Source organism: Rousettus aegyptiacus, unplaced genomic scaffold (genome assembly GCF_014176215.1).
Source record: "Rousettus aegyptiacus isolate mRouAeg1 unplaced genomic scaffold, mRouAeg1.p scaffold_m13_p_13, whole genome shotgun sequence".
NCBI classification, from domain to species: domain Eukaryota; kingdom Metazoa; phylum Chordata; class Mammalia; order Chiroptera; family Pteropodidae; genus Rousettus; species Rousettus aegyptiacus.
In genome coordinates, this window is record NW_023416288.1 from 4,639,452 (window position 1) to 4,664,316 (window position 24,865).

A 24,865-nucleotide genomic window follows, 5' to 3' on the forward strand; every position below is an offset into this window, starting at 1 on the left:
AGGAGAAGAAAGCAAGCAAAGGATTGAGAAATTAGTTAAAGAAATAATGACTGAAAACTTCCCTGGCCTGGTGAAGGAAAAAAGACATATAAGTCCAGGAAAGACAGACAATCCCAAACAAGGTGAACCCAAACAGACCCTCATCGAGGTAATCATAATTAAAATGGCAAAGGTTACAGACAAAGAGAGAATCTTTAAAACAGTAAGAGAAAAATAATTAGTTACCTACAAATGAGCTCCTTTAAGACCGTCTGATTTCTTAACAGAAACTTTGCAGGCCAGAAGGGATTAGCATGAAATATTCCAAGTGATAAAAAGCAAGGACCCATAGCCAAGACTACTCTACACAACAAGGCTATCAAATAAAATTGAAGGTGAAATAAAGAGCTTCCCAGGCAGGAAAAACTAAAGGAATTTATTACCACCAAGTGAGTATTACAAGAAATGTTAAAGGTACTTCTTTAAGAAGAACATCTATGATAAAGGAGGCAAGAATGTACAATGGCCTAAAGATAGTCTATTCAATAAATGATTTTGGGAAAACTAAACAGATACATGCAGAAAAATAAAAATGGACCGCTTTCTTTCACCATATACAAGAATAAACCCAAAATGGATTTAAGACTTAAATGTTAGATCTCCAAACCATAAAACTCTGAGAAGAGAACCAAGGCAGTAAACTCTGACATTGCTCTTAGTAATATATTTTGTAGATATCTCGCCTCAAGCAAGAAAAGCAAAAGAAAAATAAGCAAATGGGACTACATCAAATTAAAAGGTTTTCGTACCTTAAAGGAAACCGTCATCAAAATAAAAAGACAATCTAATAAATAGGAGAAAATATTTGCCAATGATAATCTGGTAAGGGGTTAACATTCAAAATTTGTAAAGGACTCATACAGCTTAATACCCAAAAAACAGACAATCCAATTAAAAAATGGACAAAGGACTTGAATAGACATTTCTCCAAGGAGGACATACAGATAGCCAATAAACATATGAAAAGAAATGCAATTAAAACCACAGTGAGTTATCACCTCACATCTGCCAGAATGGCTATCATAAATAAACCAACAAGCAAGTGTTGGTGAGGACTGTGGAGAAAAGTGAACCTTCATGTACTGTTGGTGGGATTGCAAATTCATATAGCTACTATGAAAAACTGTATGGAGTTTCCTCAAAAATTAAAAATAGAACTACCTTATAACCTAGCAATTGCACTTCTGGACAGATATCCGAAGAAAACCAAACGCTAATCTGAAAAGATACATGCCTCCCTCTGTTTACTGAAGTGCTATTTACCATAGCCAAGATATGGAAGCAACCTAAGTGCTTCCAATAGACGCTTGGATACAGTGGAGGAACATTTATACAATGGAATATTACTCCGCCATAAAAAATGAAATCTTACCATTTGCAATAACATGAATGGACCTAGAGGGTATTATGCTAAGAGAAATAAGTCAGATAAAGACAAACAGCATATGATTTCACTTTTATGTGGAATAGGAACAAAATGAAAACAGACTTGTAGACACAGAGAACAAACTGGTGATGGCCAGATAGGAGTGGGAATTGAGGGGCTCGGTGAAAAAGGTAAAGGGATTAAGAAGTACATATTGGTAGTTACAAAACAGTCTCTGGGATGCAGCATGGGGAATATGGTCAATGGTATTATGGTGATTGTGGGTGGTGCTGAGTGGGTGCTGGACTGATCAGGGGGATCACTTGTAAATTGTATGGATATCTGGCCACTATGCCGTACACCTAAAACTAATATAAAATAATATTGGATGTCATTACTAATTAAAAAAAAATATGGGGAGGCATCATGGGTTGGGATGAGGGAAATATCAGATTTGAAATAGGAAAAACATGGATTAGAAAATGAGGCTTTCAGTCAACAGCCAGCAAGGAATTGGGGCCTCCTGCCAATAGCCGTGTAAGCTTGAAAGTAGACCCTCCAGCCTTAGTCAGACCTTCACAAGACTGAAGCCCCAGCTATTATCTTGACTGCAAGCTCATGAGCAAGCTGGCATCTGATGCAAGCACAATGTGTGTGTGTGTATCTATGTGTGTATTTGTGTGTATATGTGCATGTGTGTGTGTAACAGCTAATCTTATCTGAATTGAGATGTGAAATAAGATTTAATTTCATTCTTATATTTCACTCAGGCTTCTGTAGTGTGACTAATTTTAAAATAAATGGATATTTTCTACTTCTGGCAGTATAGTTGACAAAATATTTCAAAGGATTCTTTGCCATAAAAAATTTATATCTTTGAAGAAACATATTTTCAATACACTGCTAAACCCACAAAGAATAAGATATCTAATATCCAATTACCTGATTCTATACCACCTTCTCAACGAACAGACTCCCTGAGATAAATAGTGAATACTGAGCAAACATAAAAGATAAGAGATGCTCTGAGCATGAAAGTTTATTTCAACATTGCCATTGAGACAATCAGTTTTGAGCAAGACTCAAGATAGGGAAGTGAAACCTGAGAGCTCTGCAAGGCCTGAACCTCTTCAAAAGGTACAAAGTGGTCTCAGGTAGGTAGCACCCAGGTTTCTGGAATAAGTTAGCTCAAAGCTTCTCCGGAGGTAAGCATCATCTGTTTGGCCTTCAGAATTTCCATAGACTAAGATCAAATTTATAGATGCTCACAATTCAAGACCGTCAAATGTACAAAGATCTGAGTCACCATGAGAAACAGTCAACCGGAAACAACAAAACAAATTTGACCTTCAAATCACTCCTATTATCAGATGTAGAAAATTAAGTAACTGTATATGATATTTTAAAGAAATAACTAATGGAATCAGATATACGAGCAGGAAAAAAAATATTTAAAAACTACTTTTATTTGAAAAAACTAACTTTTAAAAAATAGTTTATATGTCAATTACAATGACATATAATATTATATTAGGTTCACGTGTATAAGAGTGATTCGACATTTATATAATGTATGAAGCAATCATCACCTCAATAAATCCAGTAACTTATCTAACAGCATACATAGTTATTGCAGTACTACCAATTATATTTCCCATGCTATACTCTACATCCTCATGGCAATTTGACCTCTTAATCTCCTCCCCACTTCACTCATTCCTCACTCCCACAATCTAACAACTATCAAAATGTTCTCTGTATCTATGAGTTTGTTTCTGTTTTGTTTGTTCATTTATATTGTTCTTAAGATTCCACATATAAGTGAAATCATATGACATTTGCCTTTCCCTCTCTGATTTATTCCACTCAACACAATACCCTCTAGGTCTATCTAGGTCGTTGCAGAGAGCAAGGTTTCAACCTTTTTTAAGGCTGAGTAATATTCCATTGTACATATGAGCCACCTCTTCCTTATTCATTCATCCACTGACGGACACCATCAGTTGCCTTTATACCTCATATGTTTGAAGGAAGCATCTAGGAAATATTAGGAAAAAAGAATTCATAAAGGGTTAGTGAGTCACCTAACCTTGCTAATTGATGTCTACAATTTTAACGTTATTACTAAAATCACGTTGTTATTAACAATAATTTCACACAGCTTATTTAAGTCTTCAGATACCTTATGTACAATTTTTTATCTACGAGACAAAATCCTAAAGGGAAGGGATGAGGTTCTACTCATCCAGGCATCTCTTTATATCTTGTCTATTGTAAATAATGTTGCAGTGAACATATAGTTTCACATGTCCCTTCAAAGTAGTGTTTTGGATTTTTTTGGATAAATAGCCAGGAGTGGAATTACTGGGTCCTTCTTTGTCTCTTGTTATAGACTGTTTTAAAGTCTATTTGTCTGCTATAAGTATTGCTACCTCAGCTTTTTTTTTTTTCATTTCCATTTTCATGAACTATCTTTTTCTCATCCCTTTGCTTTCAGTATGTGTATGTCTCTATCTGAAGTGAGTCTTGTAGGCAGCATATGTAAGGGTCTTATTATCTTATCTATACATCTACCCTATGTCTTTTGATTGGAGCATTTACTCATTCACTTTAAAATAATCATTGCTAGGTATGCCATCTTATTATTCATATTTTTTAAATCTTTTTTTTTCCTTTTCTCCTCTTGAAGTTTCTTTAACATTTTGTGTAATACTTGTTTAATGTTGGTGAACCTTTTTAGTTTTTTCTTGTCTGGGAAGGTCTTTATTCATCCTTTGATTCTAAATGATAGTTTCTTGTAGGTCCTTGCTTTTCATCAAACCCTTCTGGCCTGCAAAGTTTCTGTTGAGAAATCAGATGATAGTCTTATGGAAGCTTCCTTCTAACTGTTTTTCTCTTGCTGCTTTTAAAATTCCGTCTTTGTCTTTAAGCTTTAGCATTTTAATTATAATGTCTAAGCGTGGGCTTCTTTAGTTTCATCTTGTTTGGGACTCTGAACTTTCTGGACTTACATGTTTATCTCCCTCCCCAAGTTAGGAAAGTTTTCCATCATTACTTATTCAAATAGGTTCTCAATTTCTTGTGCTCTCTCTTCTCCTCTGGTTCTCCTATGACGTGAATGTTGGTATGCTTGATGTTGTCCCAGAGGTTCCTTAAACTATCCTCTACTTTTTTGATTTATTATTCTTTTTAGTGTTCTAATTGGGTATTTTCTGCTACCTTTTCTTCCACATTGCTGATTTTATTCTCTACTTCATCAAATCTACTGTTGATTTCCTCTATTTTTCATTTTAGTTATTGTATTTATTTCTAACTGGTTCATTTTATGTTTTCTATCTCCATTTTTGTTTTCTGTCTCTTTGTTGAAGTTCTCATTGAAGTAACTGAGCATCCTTAAAAGCAGTGCTTTGAACTCTATAATTGATAGGGTTGCTTGTCTCCATTTTGTTCAGTTCTCTTTCTGGAGTTTTGTTTTATTCTCACATTTGGGATATCTTTCTTTGTCTTCTCATTGTTGTTGACGCCCTGTGTGTGTTTCTCTATATTAGGTAGAGCTGCTATGTCTTCCAGTCTTAGTATGAGTGGCTTTATGTAGTAGGCATCCTATGGGCCCAGTGACACAGTTTCCCTGGTCACCTGAGCTGGGTTCTCCAGCTGTGTCCTTTATGTGAGTTGTATGTGCCTCCCTGTTGTAGTTGAGCTTTGGTTGCCATTTGCACATCAATGGGAAGGATCGCCCTTGGCTGATTGGTTCTGAGGACTGGCTGTGACTACAGTGGAGGAGTTCTTGTGCAGTGGCTGACCCTATGAATTAGGATTTGCTTTATCAAGGCTCTGGTGCCTGCCCAGTCTGCCTTTTCTGGTATGTCATTTGTGAAGATGGTTGAGTGGTGTTCTGGAGTGGTCTGAAGCTGGCCACAAAGTATGTTGGTTCTGGGGCCTCTTGAGAGGAGCTCTGTTGCAGGCCAAGTTCAGCCACTGCCTATGCCCTGCCCAAGACCACCTGGTAAGAGCTACAAAGTGATTCGTAGATGGTTTCTAGTTGTGCTGGACTCGGAGATGCCTGGAAGAGGCTTGCTGTGAACTGAAGTCAGCAACCAGTAGTGCTGGGGTTGGGGGTACTTAGCAAAAGGTACAAGGCATGCCAAGGCCAGATGCTGCTTGTTTGGGGTTTGTGAATCTTTGAGAGCTTTTAGGAAAGTCTGTAGCATAGCCAAGACAGGCTCTTTGTATGGAAAAGCCCCTAGAAGTGGCTTGCATGGGCCCACAAGTTGGGTGTAGGATCTCAGGGAATCACTAGGGCAGGATGAGCGGTCTTAGCCATGTTGATGGAGACTCAGATAAGGCATCCACCTGTGCAGGCTGGGTGAGTGAAAGATTTAAGAAAGGAACAATGACTTCTGCCAATAGTTCTGTCTGGAAGAAAGCTGCCCCTTTAGCCCTTGCCCTGAACCCAGACAATTTAGTTCCTTTCCATATGCCCCTCGTTCTTTTCAAGCTGCTGCCCCAGCTCTGGAGCTCAGAGTGAGTGAGTCTGTCAGTGAGGAATTTTGTATGCAGTCCCTTTAAGAGGATAATTTAGGACTTTATCTGCTATCTGTCTCGCTCAGCCACAATCTCTCCTGGTTTTTACAGCTAAAAGTTGTGAGGAATCTCTTCCTAGCACTTGAAACCTGCGCTGGGGAGCCAGGTGTTGGAGGTAGGACCCTTACTCCTCAAGGAGAACCTCTGCAGCTGAGATATTTCTTTCAATTTTTAACTGCTACATATGAGTGTGGGGTCGGAATGTCCAACCTCTTCATGCTTCCTACCAATCTTGAGGTGGCTTCTTCTGTGCATCTTTAGTTAAAGATATTTAGGCAATTCTCAATGATGGTGGTTCTGTAGTTTAGTTGTAATTTTGAGGTGGTCATTAGATGAGGTAAGCACAGCATTTATCTACTCTGCCATCTTGACTGGAACTGAAACTATATATAGTTTTATAATACTTATCTGATTTTATCTAAGAATTATTTATTAAAAATGAATTCCAATTTTAAGTAGTTTCTTTCTAGTTATCATTTTGTTATTAATTTTTAGTTTTATGTCATGATGATACAAAATTATGGTCAATGCAATTTCTGTCTTTTGGAATTGAGATTTTTTTTATTTAGGCATAAAGGTGTTGGGAACGATGATTGTTGTGTAGTTTAGCATGTTAATATATTTTTTTAATTTTATTTTATTATTAGTTTCAAGTATACAGTTTGTTGGCTAGACATTTATATAGTTTATAAAATGATCCCCCTGACTCTCCTCTGGCTCTTCACCTAGCCATTACATTAATGCTAACTGCATTCCCTGTGCCGTGCTCCTCATCCCTGTGACCATATATCAACTATTAATTTGTACTTCTTTAATCCTTCACCCCATTCTCCTAGCCCCCCAGTTCCTCTCCCAGATTGCCCTCTTTATTTGTGAGTCTATTTTTGGCTAGTTAGTTCTTTTTGTTCCTTAGATTCCATTTATAAATGAAATTGTATGGTATTTATCTTTATGTGACTTATTTCACTTAGCATGTTAATGTTTTTAAATATCCCATGGAATTTAATTGTACATTAATTATATTATTCAAATTTTTATGTCCCTTTTTTTGTTTGTCAAAAGCTGAGTCTACCACCAAATTGTGTCTTAATTATGTTCTTTTTGAATTTCTAATTACTTTTGCTTTATTTTATATTTATGCTATATAATATGTTGCATAAAGATTCATGACTAAAATTACCAAAAGTTACTTTTGGTCATGCATCTACAATTAAAAAGCTATTATATAATTTAAAATATTCAAAATTCGTGTTGTATATTTTTATAATTTATATAAAGCAATTCATATATATTACTATGCTTAGCACAGATAAGCTAAACTTTGTGAAATAAATAAGAAAGTTAAGAAACTTATGTGAAACAGTAAGGAATTTTATATCTTCAATAAACATATAGGAAAAAAAATTGAAGTTTTTTAAGGCAATGCTCTTTTTACAAAGGATTAAATTCCTCTATCTTACTATATGCTTCACATTTTATCAAAGTTATAAAAAATAGATAAAGTCATTTGAGTGTTCATGAAACTATATCATTCTGTTATCTAAATGATTACTACACAGATCCAACAATCATTAATTCTGTGAAAATATATGGGAATGAGATAACTTATTTTAAGAAAACAATCATCCACACTATTCATTGGCAAATATCTGAGTTTTATTAAAAATCCGTACCAAAGAAAATTCTACTCATTAATCCTATCTTTCTTTTTTTTTAATACACATACCAAACAACTTTGGAAATACCAATCTTTATAATAATGAATATGGATGTTTGGATATTAAAAAATATCAGATTTCTCATTTAAAAAGATAAAGGAGAGAAATATATATGTCAAAGAGGGTAAAAACCTATCTGTCGGAGAGGGTAAAAATCTATCTGACTGGTAATCAAAATAAAATAAACAAATTCAAACTCAAGGCAGCATGTATGCCTTAAACAGGACACTCCAGAAAAAAATAAATAAATAAAATTACCAAAAATTAGACTGACCTCGGATTTCTTCTCTGTAACAGAGAATTTATTTATAATTGGTATATACATTATTTTAGTTTATATTTTTATATTATAAATGTTTGATATTTCTATTACAGAGGAAATCTACACACACACATATATTTTTATATCTCTACATTATTACACCATTTCACTGTACACAATTTTAAAGGGGGAAAGAATATGATCTCAAGATTCTATACCCAATCATATTATCTTCATTGTGGGTGATACTTACAATCAGTAAAAAAAATTACCCTGCTAGTCTTGTTTAATACTTTTCCTATCATAGTATTTTGAATCAATGTAAAATTGCCACACCTGTATTAATTTTACTTACATTTGCTTCATACATCTTCATAATTTCTTTTTTTAGTCATTTTAATTTAAATGTATTTCTTATAGATTACTTGTAATTTTGACTTTATTTGTTAAACCAATTTGAGAATCTCTGTCTTTTAAAAAAATATTTTCAACTATATTTATCATTATTACAAAACTGATATAGTTGGCCTTCTTTTGCTTCTATGTATTCTATTATTTGTTCTTATTTTTTACCTTTTTGTTTTTATTTGGTTTCCTTTCTTTAATGTGGGGCTAATGCTTTGCTATTTTAAAAGCTTTTATATATCTCTGATTATTACTTTATTTTTATTTATTTTTGTATCTTTGTCAAGAATCCTCTTTACTTAAGAATGGAACCTCGATTCTCTATCTTTTAATTTCATGTATTTATAGTTCTTTTTTCTCATTATTTTTGTATCCCAAAAGAATTTTTCGAATATGCTTTTTATTCACTAATTTAATTTTTTAAAGGGTCAATTTTGGTTTTGATGCTTTAAATTAAGTTATTATACTTATCACTGAATTTTTAATTTCTTTGCCATCTGTTCTTATCTCAGGTGGCCATCTTTTCATCTCAGAATGCATTCTAGACTATATTTTTGTTTCAGCCAGGTTGCTTCTTATTAATTCTTACTTCTCTTTCACACTGTCCAATGTGTTCTAATATTTTTGCATTTTCTTTTTAAAATCATTTTCAGAGGTATACTTTCTCAAGTATTACAAGTCCTATCCTGTATTTTATTTCTTGTTAGTGAAAATATCTTTCAATGACTACTCCTGCCCTGGTGTTTGCCAATAGACGAATTGATTAGTTGGTGTTTGGACTCCCTTCCTTCTTGTGCCCCTCCCACTCCCTTCCCCCCACAGGGCCCTTAATTGCTTTCTCAGGTGTTGGCACAATTTTTCTCTCATTAGAGATGAAAGTGAGTTGATGGGCGCAGCAAGCATCCATACACTATGGCCCACTTCTTCCTGTATGTACTGCTCAGTTATTTACAAATCTGATCAAGTAGAGGGTATAAAAGATGTCAGCAATCAGCACTTACTATTCCCAAGGCTCTTCCCATTTGTACATGAGGGTTGTTGTATGTGAAACTGCCTCTCTTAGGGTGCAATGTGCAACCTCCAGTCCTGCTTTATTTTCTGAAATGCTTTCTTGAAAGACAGAATTCGTGGTCTCCGGATGGAATTAGAAATAAAGGTCCCCAAAGCAGACAAGGAACTGATGGACCAAACAGACCTCTAACCATTTATAAAGCAGGACCTACCTACACTGATGTCACTAATACGCAGGTGTCTCTAATTAGAAAAAGAATGTAGGAAGACTGAGGTTAAGGTTTTCTTGGCTTCAAAAGGAAAGGATCTATAAGTCACTTATTGGGTTTCCAGTCCAACTAAATTAGCCTTGTATTTAGTGCAAATTCCTCCAAGATTCTGGCAGTAGTTTGACTGTTAGTCTTGGTTCTTCCTCTCCTAAGTTTTGGTCTTTTTCTTTTGCGGGAGATTATATCAGGGACTGCTTAACTTGATCACTTACTAGCCCAAGAAAAAGAGACTTTAAGGATCATTTATCTTCTTAATAATTATAATAATTATGCCACCTAATTAAATGAATAAAAACAGGAATAGCATTTTTAATACTTCTCCCATTACTATCATTTATATTTTTAAAAATTAAACTAAAAGCTACATAATCAGTTTTGGTTTCAAAATGTTTCAAAAATACTAATATAAAGGTATCTAGCTACTTGAGTATATATTGGGTATCGTAACTATTATTTAAATATTATTCTTTATACTTACATATCAAATCTTATATAAAACTTTTTTTACTCTTTCCTACAGAATTGGTGATATAGGATTAAAGCAATTTCTTGATGGTCCCGTGAGCACAAGGATAAGAGAGCTAAATTTAAGTAACTGTATCAACCTGGGTGATACTTCTATTGTGAAACTATCAGAGCGGTATGATAAAACCATAACATTTTACATCGCATCATTAGTAATTGTATATATGCTAACAGGAGAGATCAGAGCTAGACCTTCAAAACCATTTGGAAAACATCAAGAATGACCAGAAGCTGGTCCAATACTCAGTGGAACCAAATACAAGACATTGGAGTCATAGATTAAACTATTTTTTTGATTATATATGAAATGTTTCTTATTAATTTCACCTTAGAGAAAGTTTAGAATAGAGTCATTCGTGAAGTTATGAATATCGAAGCAGGAGTGACTTCTCTGTACTTTTCAAAAATATTATCTCTATGGAAACTTTTACTCCAGCATTTCTCAAGGAATGTTCTAGCTGGTGGGTTTATTCATGATTCTCCTTACTTGTCAGAGGTCTTGTGTACACTAAGGGTCAAGTCCAAACTTGTAGGGGGTAAATGTAAAACCTAACTTTGCACTTTTAGGGTCATTCATTGTGTTACTTACATGATAGCTCTTTGTATGTATGTGATATATTTTTTCTTATTAGAAATTGCAATATGAAAGAGAATCACAGAAAGAATGTCTTATGTAATAACCAAACTCCCTTCCACCTAACTTTGTAATGATAAATTATTTTCTACTTTTAAGCTTACTTTCATGTTGAGAAAAGGAAAATCCTTGCTTTAATACCTTTTGCTTTTCCAAATAGTTTTTATGTGAAGAAATTGATACTGGCAGTGTGATTAAAGGCTAAAATTAATTTTTCGTGCTGCTTTCTTTCAGCTGCCCTAATTTAAACTACTTGAGTTTACGAAATTGTGAAAATTTGACTGACCTAGGAATTGAATATATTGTAAACATCCCTTGCTTGGTATCAGTAGATCTCTCTGGAACAGACATCTCTAATGAGGTAAAAAAAAAAAAAAGTTTTAAACAGTTCAATTACATTTATTGTTTTCTGTAATATAAACATTTTCCATTTTGTAAACAATGGGGAGAACAAGAATTATTTTTATTTCTTAAACTATTAGATATAAAATGTAAGTTTAGAAATATTGTTTCTGGAATAGTGATAGATGAGGTTATTTGTAAATTAATGATCTTTTATTCTCCTTTAAAATATGGCAAAATAGAGTATTATAAGTAAAATCCTGACAGATTAGAGTGTTACATGATAGATCTGAAGTTTTTTCATAATTGAAATTTGGTCAATGTGGAAATAACATATTTTAGATGACTTAAGTATATTTTTCTTGTGGATTGCATGTTCTTCCATAAGATTGAATGCCTTGAGATCTAAATCTTTAGTTCGAAACTGAAGTCTGGAAATGGCCTCATCAAATCTACAAAAGGATACATTTTAAGGCACTAATAATGAGTTCCTGAAAGCTGCATTGCTACACATTAATGTTGAAACTCGGGTCACACCCATCCTGTCACTCCAGCACTACTCCATTTACTAATCAAAAGAAGATAAATCTGGAAAGATTTGTCATGTTTCTGAAAGATTTAAAGGGCTGTTGTCCCAGCATCAAGCCCCCTTCAATTCTTCAGGTTCTTTTGTCCTGTATGCTGTTGTGGTACGATCAAATCTAAGACCAATGGAGCCAATTGATTAATTGTGAGCCTTTATTAGCCTTCTGGTGACTGATTCTCCCCACTAGAGAATCAGCCCCAAGCTTCCAGAGGGGGCAGCTTATAAAGCCTGAAACTATGCCTTGGTGGCTTTGATCGAGCAAGCAGGCAAATTACAAAAAGCAGAAGATGGCTGTTAGCTTTTAGCATAAAGATATATTGTTTCCAGGGGACTCCTAAATCTTGTAGCAAATCGGGCCTGGTAGACAGTTTTGTTATCTGCACCCTGGAGGCAATGTTGTTTTTCTCTTGGGAACTGACACCTGAAGATAACACTCCCTGTCTTGTCCTTGGGACTAGTTTACTGGAGAATTTTCCACTTTTACAATGCCTTGTTCTGGGCTCTTCTGGGTCATGCTGGGAGATGAGAACTGTGTGAGGATGTCTTAAATCCATAGCCCTAGACATCTTGAGCAAACATTTTCCTGCTCTCAGATCTGGGTTTATTTGCCCTCAGACTCATGCTTCACCTTTCTCTCACTCTGCTACAAAGTAGCTGACTCATGCCAGCTAGATTCCAGTTGGGTTAGGTGCTTTTAAGACATTTGTGAACAGACTGACAGTCAAAAGAAAGAAGAGACCAGGGTTTTCTTCTACCTCTCTTTGTATCATAATCAGCAGCTGCATTTCCTTTGGGATGTAGTTCCTCTTCTCAGGCCTGCTGTAGTTCCAGCTTCCCTGCATGACCTTGGCCCCTGGGCTCCAATAACACCATCTTTCCCTCTAGTCCTTCCAGCATAGGGTTAGTAACAGCTTCCTGCTAGTGCTAATCTCTAGACTGTGTCATGACCCCTTTGGCTTCTCAGTTTCTTTACCATCTCCTTAGTCAATTCCTTGTCATAATGAAATTTCCTCAGTTTTAAATAGAGTTATTTCTGTTTTCCTCATTAGAGCTAATACAATATGAGCACAGAAAAACTCTGATACCTTGTTGCTTCTCACAACCCTGTAAGAGAAAAATGAGATTGGTTCCCATTTACTTAGATCTACAAACCTGTCAGGAGGTTCCAACTTTCTCTCCGGCTGAACAGAGTCCAGGGAGGTCCCTGACTCTCTCTTCTCCTCTACATTTCTTTCCTCTCCTCCCTTCTTTTCACCTTCCCCTCTACTACCCCCTCCTCTTTTCTTTAGGCATAGATTCTTATCTAATCTGGGGGTGGAAGAAATGTTTCAACTGATTACATTGTTTTTAAAAATATTACCCCCTTAGTCTTTCAGAATTTAGGATTTGAAGCTTAAAAACTGTAAAAACTTAAAGAGAAAGAGTTTATTTTTCTTCTGTGTTCTGTAAAAACCCTTCCCTGACACATACAAGTAGAATGCCCAGCTGTTTTCTGAAGGGTCACAGGGTAACAAGAAGTAGAGGATCAAAGCACATCATAAAACACATCAAAATATAATTCTACCACAGCACTGCTCACAAACCTACAGTGTCTGGTGAATATTTGTTGAATGAAGGGAATGAGGCTTAAATGCTCTATCTCTTAGTTTTTAGCTTTGGCGGAAAACTCAGTTTTTATTTTTAAAGACCATATATTGAAATTTTACATACTGAGGACAAATTAAAAACATAGAAATATACCTTCAAGTACCATTCATTGTTTTCTTTTTTCTTTTTCTTTTCTTTCTTTTCTTTCTTTTTTTTTTTTTGTAAAGACTATTCACAATCTGAGAGCTGTATACGGACATATATGGGGGGTAGAGTACTAGTTGTTTCCTGCTGGAAGATTGAAAAATAAGTCTTTTGAAGACTTGTTTTCTTCCTCCAAATCAGTTAAACTCTGATCCAAAAGACAAGTGATTGACAATATAGTACTATAACAGCTGTGGAAGCTGACCTCAAACAGTCAAATTAAAATGAGTCACCCAGACGTCAATTTGGGCAGCTAAATACCAAGCCTAAATTGTAGGTCTGGGGAAGTGCAAATTTGACTACAGACTTAGCATTCAGAATTTAAACTCTGGAATGTTACAAATATTCACCATAGATTGAATGTGACCAGTGTGCCTTTGAAAAAAAAGTTTCCTATGTTTTCTTATAATTATGTTCACTCTCAATTCTTTTCAATAGCAAGTTTTCAGTCCCAATCACACTACTCGTTTAGTTAGCAAATATTTACTTTGACTACCTGAGCTTTGTGTTGGGGATGCTGGAGTGAACAAAACAAATATGGCCCCTCTTCCTAGCTCTTAAATTCTCGTGGAAGACAGTAATGGGACAAGTGGTTACAAAGTGTGATGGATGTGGGACACAAAGAGAAGGGAAACTTAACCTAACTCAGAGAGTCAGGGAAGTCCTGACCTTTTCCAACAGAAGGAAAATAGGTATGGGAAGAACCAAATAAATAGTCTGAACAAAGATACAGAGGTTTAGAACTATAGTGGCATCAAGGAAATCTGCACATTTGAAGATGGCTTGAACATGAGGAGAGTGGTGAGAGATGATATTTGAGAGGCAGTCAGAGGCCGGGTCATGAGGGGCCCAGAAGCCACATTGAGAAATTTATTCTCTTCCCTTTGGCAGTGAAAGGACATTCAGTACTGTTAATTAGATAGACATGGTCACATCAGCATTTAAAAAAGATCACTCTGTCTGGTAAATAGACATGGTAATAATAGATGAATCAGTGACTGACTGTGAAACAGAAATCCAAGTGAAAAGTTATGAGGGTCTGCATTAGGGCTAGAGCCAGGGAAATAGCAAGAGCAAAGTCAGCAGATTTGAGAGACATTTAGGAGGAAGAATCAATAGGAGATAAAGATAGGCTGTTTATTGGGGTAAAGACAAGAGGGAGGGGATCAGAAATGATGTCAGATTTTTGGCTTAAGCATCTGTGTCTCTTACTAATCCATGTCCCTTCCATGGCAGAAGGAGCAGAGAAATCAGCATAATTCACTCCTCAGAGGTATAAGAACATTTTACGTTTGCAGATTATGAAAGGGCGTTGCATTCTGAAAATCATGGAAACTCATGAGGCAATTACTTAGCAAAGGCAGAAAACAGATATTTAGAAATCTAGAAACATGTTAAATTGAGAGAGCTAATTTAAATGGGGGAAGCAAAGAGCAGAACACAGTTATTTCAACCTCTGTATACTTTTTATAGTAATTTTATTGTCCTCAGTCATTCCTTTCTAGAAAATAATGTATCATCCATGAAGCAAAAGTTGTTTAATAAGTTATCTAATTAGCAAATTAATATGATGGTATCTTAAAATATCTTTCAAATTCTTTAATCTTCTATAGCTTTTCTTAATGTCTAATTAAGTGGAATATCATTCATTCCCTTCCTTCCCCAGAGGATTATTTGAATATGAGGTTTTATCTCCATTTACATGGGAAAATGTTTCCACCAGTTAGGAGAATTATCATTTACTAAAGACCACAGGATCCACAATTAGGGCAGTTTAATCTGTTGCTTAAGTTGCCTTGGTCACCACCATATTTTTCATTTAAAGGAAAAATGAGTCAGAGTGATGTTCCAGACGGTATGCTTAGATAGTGGTTTAAGAAGATTTTCATTTGCCTGATTTTCAAAATTTTCACTATAAGTACTAGATCTTGAGTGACTATTATGTCAGCAATCTCCTGGAGTTCCCTAACTAGGATGTGAGATCCATGGAGACTGAGACTGCTGTTTTCTCAGGGCCCTGGGGGGTAGTAGACACTTGATAAATATTCATTGAATGAAGGAACAAAATGAATCCTAGGATTACCAAATGCAAGTAAGACCTGTTCTCTGCAGCCCAATTTGGAAGAGTAAGCATGAGTAATTTAAATATGATGTGGCAGTTATAGTGATAGAGAAAGCAGAGGGAAGGCTATCTTAACTCAACCTGGCCAACACAGAAGCACACAAAAGCCTGCTTGTTTAAGGAATTTCATGTAGCTTAGTACTCCTAGAATATACCATGAAAGAAGATGTCACTGAAAGAATTTTATGCTATATCAAAGAGCTAGGACATGAATAAATGAATGATGAGGTAGCACTTAGTAGGGAAGTCACAGTCATAGTCAGCCTTCCATTATACATAGATTATTGGGTTGTTCTCTGGGAATAGACTGGCGAGGAGAAACACTTGAGATGGAGGGATCAGTGGGAGGTATTTTAGTAGTTAAACAAAGATATAAGTTCTTGAACTAGGTCAAAGGTCAGAACTAGCAAGGAAAAAATATACTCAAGAATATTTAGGAGATAAAACTAAAAGAATTTGGTGATTAATTCACTGCGGAAGATGGCAATCTGGGACTGGGTATGGAGGAATAAGAATGATTCTAAAAATATGACTTTGGGTGGATGGAGGGCCTACCTCAAAAAAGTTGGGTAATGTAAGAAAAGTAACAGGTTCTGAGGGAAAGGTGACTTCAGTTTTATCAGACTGAATTGGAGTGTGTGGAATATTTAGGCCAAAGCCTAGGGAGAGAGATATTGAAGGGAGATTCAGATATGGGAGTCATTAGCAAGGAGATTTAAATATGGCTAAGATCTTCAGAAAGAATGTGGGGAGTGAGGAGATACGTGCACCCAGCAAGAATGCAACAGAATACCAATATTTAAGAAGCGGGAAGAAGATGATGAATCTAAGGACAATAAAGAAAGGTGAAAATTTTGTGAGGTACCAGGTGAGTGTAGTCATTTGTGGAGTGGTGAGGGAATAACCAATCGTGTCTAATAGAAAAGAGAAATTAAATCAGAGAAAGACCAAAATTTAAAAGAACATTTACCATTAATTAAACAGATCTCTGCCTATCCCTCTGATATCATCTCATGCCCCAGTTCCCTTCCTTCCCTTTCTTCTACTACCTGCTCCTAGCTCCTCAAACAAGCCAAATCCTTTCCTACCTCAGGACCTTTATACATGTTTTACCTTCTGTCTGGGATGCTTGTCTTTCCATTCTTCATGTGCCTGAGTATGGAGATGCTGAGCAAGTAATCACTGATGATCATGACAATAGTTAAAGCATCTTGACACAAACTAAGATATTTTTGACATAATTTTATCTATAATAAACATTTGTCATGCTGTCCACAATTATCAGAAATTCACACTTCTCAATCTAGATAATTTCACAACAATATCAATATGTTTTATTTTATTGATGCATTCTTTCTTTGAGAAAACATAAATCGCACAGTGACATTAATATCTCTAGGTGTTTTTCTAAATAAGTAAGCATTCTTTAGCTTCTAATGTACTATAATCTTATCTCTGCTACATAACAGCATAGTTGCCTAGAAGGGTGTTATCTTTTAAAATGGCTCACAATAGTAATGGCTCTTGAATTATTGATAACACAGAAATTATTTTCAAATTGAATTACAAAAAATCATCCTAATTGAATACTATCATGTGATATCCATGTTAATTTTAATTATCTATGTTATAAGTTCATCTAGTTTCAGATATTTCTAGCCAAAAACAATTTATGACAAATATACTAGAATATATAGAAACTAATGTGAGAACTTTAATAATCACAAGTGTAGTCTAAATATTTCTTATATCTGTTCCCCTCCTTCATCTCCATCCCTGCTGCCACTGCCATAGTTCAAGCACTATTTTTTCTTCCTAACCTCTCGTACCTTAAATATCACTGTTCTCAAATCTGTTCTCTGCTTTGCTGTAACGTGATCTTCTAACATGCAAAACTGAACCTGTCACTTTCTTGCTTAGATTACTTCAGGATCCCCATATTATAACAATAGAAAGCTCTTCCCAAGGTGGCATCTGCCTATCTTTATAGCCTCACTTCCAGGTGATTCCCACCTTTCACCTTCAGCTCCAGACACACAGAACTGACTCTTCTACAGTTTCTCAAATATGTCATGCTCCCCTTGCCTTCCTATCTCTGCAAGTTATTCTCTCTGTCTGAAACACCCCCTCCCTTTATTCCTCAAATTTCAGCTGTGTAAAGATCTCCTGAAATTCCCAGGCAGGCTTAGGGTTTCCCTGCCTTGTGTTTCCACTGTACTTTATAATGCCTCCACTAAAGCAATCAGCTCGTTATATTTTAATATTTGTTCCATGGCTGTCTCTGTATAGCACTGCACACTCCTTGAGGGCAAAGGCTGGATTATCCCATTTTGGAGTACCTAGCATAATGCCTAGTATGTATGAGGCACATAAAATATTTGATCAGTGAGTTAGGGAGTAAATTAATGAAGGAATCTGGTACCATTTCCTTCCTCTCAACCAAACACTTAAGACTTCTTTAAATTTTGCTATGCTCTGAGCTGGAGTGAGAGTACTTACAGCTGCAGTTTTTAATCTGACGATACACTTTCAAGAGACCACCCATCTGCATGGAACACACACACAAATAAAGCCTGAAGTTCAGTGAAGCAAAACCGCTAAAGCAGGAAACATATGAAATCACTTGGGATTTAAAAAATAGCAAGAATAGGAGTTAAAAGGAAGTAGAGTAACTCAGAGACAAATGGATTTGCCCATAACAAGAAGTCTGCCCTATTATACTTTTTCATATGAAGCTGGACCTCTCCTTAGTCCTTTCCATGCCCTTCTCCTCAGCTAGTGGCCTTGTATGAATCTGCTGGTCCCATCACCAGCAATAGTGGTTTTCCTTTCCAGAGATTACAGTCAATTGTTTCTGTTTCTAGCAAAATACATACTAAAACATTTCAAGAAGCGACCTACTTAAGTTTACCACTTCCCTCCAGGAGACTCTTTGGTGGCATCACCCTCCTCTCAACCTCCACCAGGTAGGAGGCAAATAGTCTCAAGGGAAGTTGCTCTATTTTCAAGTAATGGAGGTGCTGATTTTCTTTGCCTTCATAAATTGATAAAGATTCTATTTCTGTATGTTGACCAAAGCCTGTTTTCCTTTAGACTTGTAGGTCAGTAAATTAGGTCAGAGAGATTGACATATTTAAAAAAGAAATATAATTACAAAATTCATACTAATAAGTTAAGTAGAAATAAAGATAATTGAAAAGAAAAGTAAAATTTTTAATAATATTGTAATTACTAACCAGACTATAAAAGGGAATATCACTTGTGAGGTTGAGATATATTTTCAAGGATATTATACAAGATAGTATTATCAGTAATTTTAGAAAGAGGATGTGTTAATTGAGATAAAACATATTTCTAAGTAGAACTTTCATTCTTTATTCAGAAAAGAATGTGGTAGACAGCACAAAACAGAGCAAATCTTTCAGAAAGAAACATGTGAGATATAAACACAGATTTGCATAATTATAAAGGGAAATATTCCATCTAAGGATTCTGAGAATATACCAGCAAGATAAGAGAAAATTGATTAAATAAAACAGATAACTTTATAGTCTACTAATTCATTCACAAATATTGATTCATTGTCAAATGTGTGTCAAACACTATAATAGGTTCTAAGAATACTAAATTTACTGCCATAGTACTGGTCTCAAGGTACAGTCTAGTGCCAAAACAACAAGAGTAACAACACCACATGGTCAAAAGTTACTAAAAGCATGAGTTCAGAGTGTGGATTCACATCCTGGCTGGTTCCACCATACTATGCGGCTTTGAGAAAGTTATTTAACCTCTCTGTGCCTCCATTTTCCCTCTTTTTAGAACACTGATTATAATATTACCTTCCTCATAGTCCTATGAGGATTAAATAACACAATGAATATAAACCGCTTAACACAGTGTCTGGCACATGGGAAGCATTCAATACATCTTAGCAATGTTAATTCAGATTATGGTGCAATGAGGTATATTTGCTGTGATGGAGATCTGTTCATCTTGGCACATATGCTGCATGTTGGCACCATGGTGGAGTTAGAAAGTGAGTACTTATGTCTCTAATGTCTCTGTGGAATTCAAATAAGTCTTTTTGGCTTTTGAGGTACAGTTAAAAGCTTCAGTGGGTTATTTTTGAGGTAAAAAAGAGGATTTTTCAGTGGAGGAAGAAGGAGGTGGGAAGGCATGGAGTCATGAGAGAAAGTCATGTGTTGGAAGATCTACAGGTGACTTCATATTGTGAGAGCATGGCCTAAGAAGATAGAGAATGTAGCAGGAGATGTGACTATGTAAGAAAGGGTGAGCTATGACAATGGCAGCTAGAAATAATGAGGTTTTGATAGCAGTGGCAGAAGGGATATGTATGGGATATATTTAGGAAGTAGTACAGATAGGATTCGATGATTGCCTGGCTTGATATGGAGAGCAGAAGGAAGAGGAGGAGACATAGGCAATGCCCAGGCTTTTATTTGGTCAGTTGTGGACATAGTGACTCTACTAACTAGGAAAGGAGCCTAAGAGAGGGATTAGGATTTAGAAACAAGATGCTGAATTCCATTTTAGACATATTTAATTCCAGTACCAAGACACATCTTTTCACACTATGGGCCCCGTTAGTCCAGGGTGACAATAAAAAGACAGACACCCATTTGACTTTCAGAATCTTCATTTTTGTTTTGATTTGTTCCTCAGTGTGTCTTGCAAGGAATCATAGTAATTAGATACCTTCCAATTCAAGAATTACTAAAAGCAGAAAATTTACACAAGGATTTCAACAACCTCCTCCAATTCTATCCCCTCTATCACACCTTACATCCCATTTTATCCTCAAAAATCAGGAAGAAAGGAGGCTTCTTATGTTTGCTAACTGTCAAAGACCTTTTGTTATTTTTAGATTTCCCTTAATCTATCCCCCAATAATTGGAGTTCTCAGTCATCATAGATTCTTTGACATCCTATTCTATCTTATTTCATAGAATGTTTTTTTCTAAGATCTTGTATTAAAATATCAAATATCCTAAGTTGTATAGATTATTTTTTCGTTTTTTTCAGTTATGAAAGCGTGGCCCCATAAAGAGGGCCATAGAAGTTACAAAATGAAGAGGAAGGAGCAATGTACTTAAATCAATGAAAAGCCCATCGTGAGCCATTCACCTTAGCCAGGCTCCTTACTGAAGCTAGCAGAAAGAGTAGAAATAACTCACTAAAACTTTGTGGTATCTAGTTTGAATGCTAGTCCTCTGAAAATAACAGCACTGAGTTTGAGGTGCTTATGGAACATTAAAGTGTCTAATTTTCAATTAGGAAACAAGATCAGGAGCTCAGAAAAAAAGATTTTGGCTAGATTTAGAGATGGATGGATAGATTTTGAAGCGGCTGAAGCCATGGATGAAAAATAGAGGAGAAAAACAGTCAAGTTCAAAGCTCCAGGGAACAGTAGATAAATCCAGAAAGGAAAGTGAAATGAGAATGCAAAGAAGTAGGTGAGGAAAGAGTTTAGAATGTCATGGAAACCAAGGGAGGTGGTGTTTCAAAAAGCAGATTGTCAGGCAGGTTGAACCTCACAGATGGATCAAGTAATATGAAGACAGAGAAGTTTCTATTAATTTTTATAAAATAAAATTATTCATCTATGTATATACTTTTCAAAGTAACATCATAGCTTAGTATTTTGCTTGAATATTTCTGCTTGAATATTTATGGTATTATAGTTTGTTTGGAACAGACAGTAAACTACCCCAGAACTGTTGTGGGTCTGTGTAAAGGAATTAAGCATGGTTTTAATATTTTATATAATTTTTTGTTGATATACAAAAACACAATAATGGACTCTTGTATTTTTTTCCAAGTTATTTTAAATTATTTTTCACAAACATCAAGAAATTTCATTCATTTGTTCATTCATTCATTCATCCTTTTCTTCTATCTTTTGATACATAATTAACTGATTCCTCCTATATTTGAGGCAGCAATTTTAGGTGTTAATTTAAAAACAGTAATAAGACAAGCTTGACCTGAAATTTTTATAAACTATTTCCCCCCCTCAGTCTCCCTATCCTTGTAAGCAGAACATTTTGTTGTTTGGGCCACTTGGTTTCCCAATGGGCTGTAGCAATTTTTATTGCCATCAGCAATAAAATGAGTATGGCAGCCTTACATTCATTCGCCAATATTGGCTGTTTTTAATTTCAAGAAAAATAGGTAAGAATTAAAACTTAATTTTTTAATTTGTATTTTAAAAATTCTAGTAACATTAATTTTCCCCTATATTTTCTATCATTGCAATTGTATTTCTACTTATTTAAATTTTATGTCCAAATTCTTCACTCATTTATATATTACTTCCAATTTGCATAAACTCCTTAGAATAATGTAGTTATTAATCATTTGTCATATTAATATATATATTTTTTATTCCTTTACAATGCCTTATCTCACAATCATGGAAGAGAGATTTGTTTTAGTATTCTTGCAAAAAATGTTTATCTAGAATCTAGTTATAAGGAACAATCAGACAAATCCAGAACATGGGAATATTTTTTGCAATGTTGGCCTGGGATCTTTGAAAGTCGATGTCTGAAATGACAAAATTTAAAAGAAAAAAAAAGCTAAAGAGATATGAAAACAGAATGCAATGATGAACTCTGGGTCCTGGAAAAAATAAAATTGAATATTGGCTTTATATTAAATAGTATGATATTGTGGTTAATTTTAGGTATCATACTACTATATATACATAATACCACATAGTTACACAGGAAAATGACCTTATTCCTAAAGAGATACATACAGAATATTTAGGGATAAAACATCATAGTATCTGGAACATTTTCAAATACTTCAGAGAAATGTATATATATTTAAAATATATGTACTACGTATAGTATATAGAACTATATTTATACACATATATTATTAAAACTATATATGTTCATATACCTACTTATAGCAATTAAGCAAATGTGGCAAAATGTTTATAATGGGTAAATTTAGGCAAAATTTAGGAAAATTATTGAAATATGAGGTTTTATAGCCATTTTATCTTTTTCTTTTTGGTAGCTTGGTGTTTCCATTGCTTCCTTGTCCATGTGTTTCTGTTTTCTTTATTTTGGTTGTCTTTTGTGGGTTTTGCCTCTGGTTCTTGTTTTATGTTATATACTTCAGTTCTAAATCTTTGGTGTGTGTGTGTGTATATATATATAAATATATATATATACACACACACACACTGCCATCCACTTTCTTCTGCGTGTGCCTTATCTCCTTTCCCCTTTGCAAATTTGGATCTTTGAATCCTCCCTTTTCAGTCATTGTTATCTCAATTAGTTCCTATGTATGCTGAACATTCATTATTATTAACTTGCTATAGCAATTCTCTTATTATTATTTAAGCTTATGATGTCCTGTTCTTAGTAATGGTTGCACTCTGCTTCTATTTGCCTGATAGTCACTTTACTTATCATTATGTATTTTTTTTTGGTTTTGTTATTTTGTTTTAGATGAGCTGACACCTTTCAGAATTCTGTCATGCAGGCCTCGTAGAGAATTCTCTCAATTTTTGTATGTCTGGAAAGGTCTTAATTTCTCCTTCATATCTAAATGAGAGCTTAGCTGGATACATTATTCTAGGCTGGTAGTTCTTTTCACTTAATAGTTTAAATATTTGATTCCATTCCTTTCTGGCTTGTAAGGTCTGCACTAAGAAGTCTGATGATAATATAACGGGTTTTCCTTTATATGTTATCGTCTTCTTTTTGCTGGCTTCCCTGAGAATTCTGCCTTTGTTATTGATTTTTTTGATAACTTTAATACGATGTGTCTCAGTAAAGGCCTTTTTGGGTTGAGACAATTGGGTGTTCTGTTGAATTCTTGAATTCCAAACTCTAGCTCATTCCTTAGATTTGGGAAATTCTCATCCACTATTTGTCTGAAGATGCTTTCTAGTCCCTGCTCCTTTACCTCGCCTTTGATAATGCTCATTATTCTTATGTTTCCTTTCCTGATGGTATCAGCTAGTTCTTGTATTTCTCTTTGACTAATTTTCATTCTTCAGTTTCTTTCTTCTTTCTTCTGATTTATTTCTGGATTTCTATCTTCGATATCACTGATCCTTTCCACCATTTGGACTATTTTATTTCCCAAGCTTGCTATTTCATTTTTCAACTCTTGTAGTGTGTTCTTCATCTCTAGAAGTTCTATTTGGTTCTTTTTGAGGGTTTTAGTCTTCTTGCTCTGCTCATCTAATTGTTTTTTCAATTCCTGAAATTGCTGATTTGAGTTGTTTTGGATTTCACTGTTTTTTTCAGAAGTAGCATCCTGAATATTCTATCATTTAAGTTACATATTTCTATATCTGTAAGCTTATTTTCTGTAGGTTTTTCTCTTTCTTTCTGAGCTGCCTTGTCACCTTGGTTGTTCATGGTGTTTATTGGACTATTTCTCTACCTGGGCATTAATAAGAGTGTATTCTGTTGTTCTTCCAGAAAGATTTATTAAATAAAGTTCTCTCTTTAGCCTGCTGTAGAGAAGGCGCTTTTCTTTTGATTTCCAGTAGGTGGTGTCTAAGCCACTTGGATCCCTGCTTTATATAAAGCCTAAATATCTTTTTTATTTTCTTGTAGATATTTAATCACACTTGATAATCTCAGTTTTAGTCCCTGTCAGTGTTAGCTACAGTTTCAGTAGTGTTTACTCAGATTCCCCTGGGATTTCATTGTGATTAGTCTCAGAGGATATAGGGGGAGGGGCCCTCTGAGTTGAAAGTTGGGGGCTGTGGCTCAGCTTTGGGTTTGCGACTGGGGCCAGTAAAAATCTGCTGTTGTCCCATCCCGCTTCTCTGATTTCTGCCCTGATGATTGAGCCCTGCTGCTGGCTGCTAGAAGTTCTGGCACTTCCAGGCAAGCTGATCAGGAAAGTTGCCACACCTTCACCCCTTATCTTCATCCTGCAAGGAACTCCGGCAGCTGCGAGAGGCAGCTTCTTTATTTCCCCAAGTCACCCGGGGTTCTGACCTGTGGTAGATCTTATGCGCAGATCCTGGTGTGCAGTTTTGGTGTTTTTTGTTGAATTTTAGATTTCAGCTTATTGTTGTTTTGAGGAGCGAGATCTGAGACGTCTCTCACTCTGCCATGTTTCCAGCTTCTTCAGAAATAGAAGTCTCCCTTTTGAGTCTTATGTCTTAACATTCCCTTCAATAGATCTGATACCAGAGCTGTAATAT

At 35.2% G+C, this 24,865-nt stretch overlaps 1 protein-coding gene across 1 annotated transcript in view; it reads left to right on the top strand.

Annotated features, from left to right (window-relative positions):
* FBXL13 (F-box and leucine rich repeat protein 13) overlaps positions 1 to 24,865 on the top strand; it is a 241,176-nt gene that overhangs the window by 159,123 nt on the left and 57,188 nt on the right. The window contains exons 16-17 of the mRNA XM_016145844.2: positions 10,175 to 10,294; positions 11,048 to 11,174. Of these exons, the coding sequence (XP_016001330.1) occupies positions 10,175 to 10,294; positions 11,048 to 11,174 (247 nt within the window). The remainder of the gene's footprint in view (positions 1 to 10,174; positions 10,295 to 11,047; positions 11,175 to 24,865) is intronic.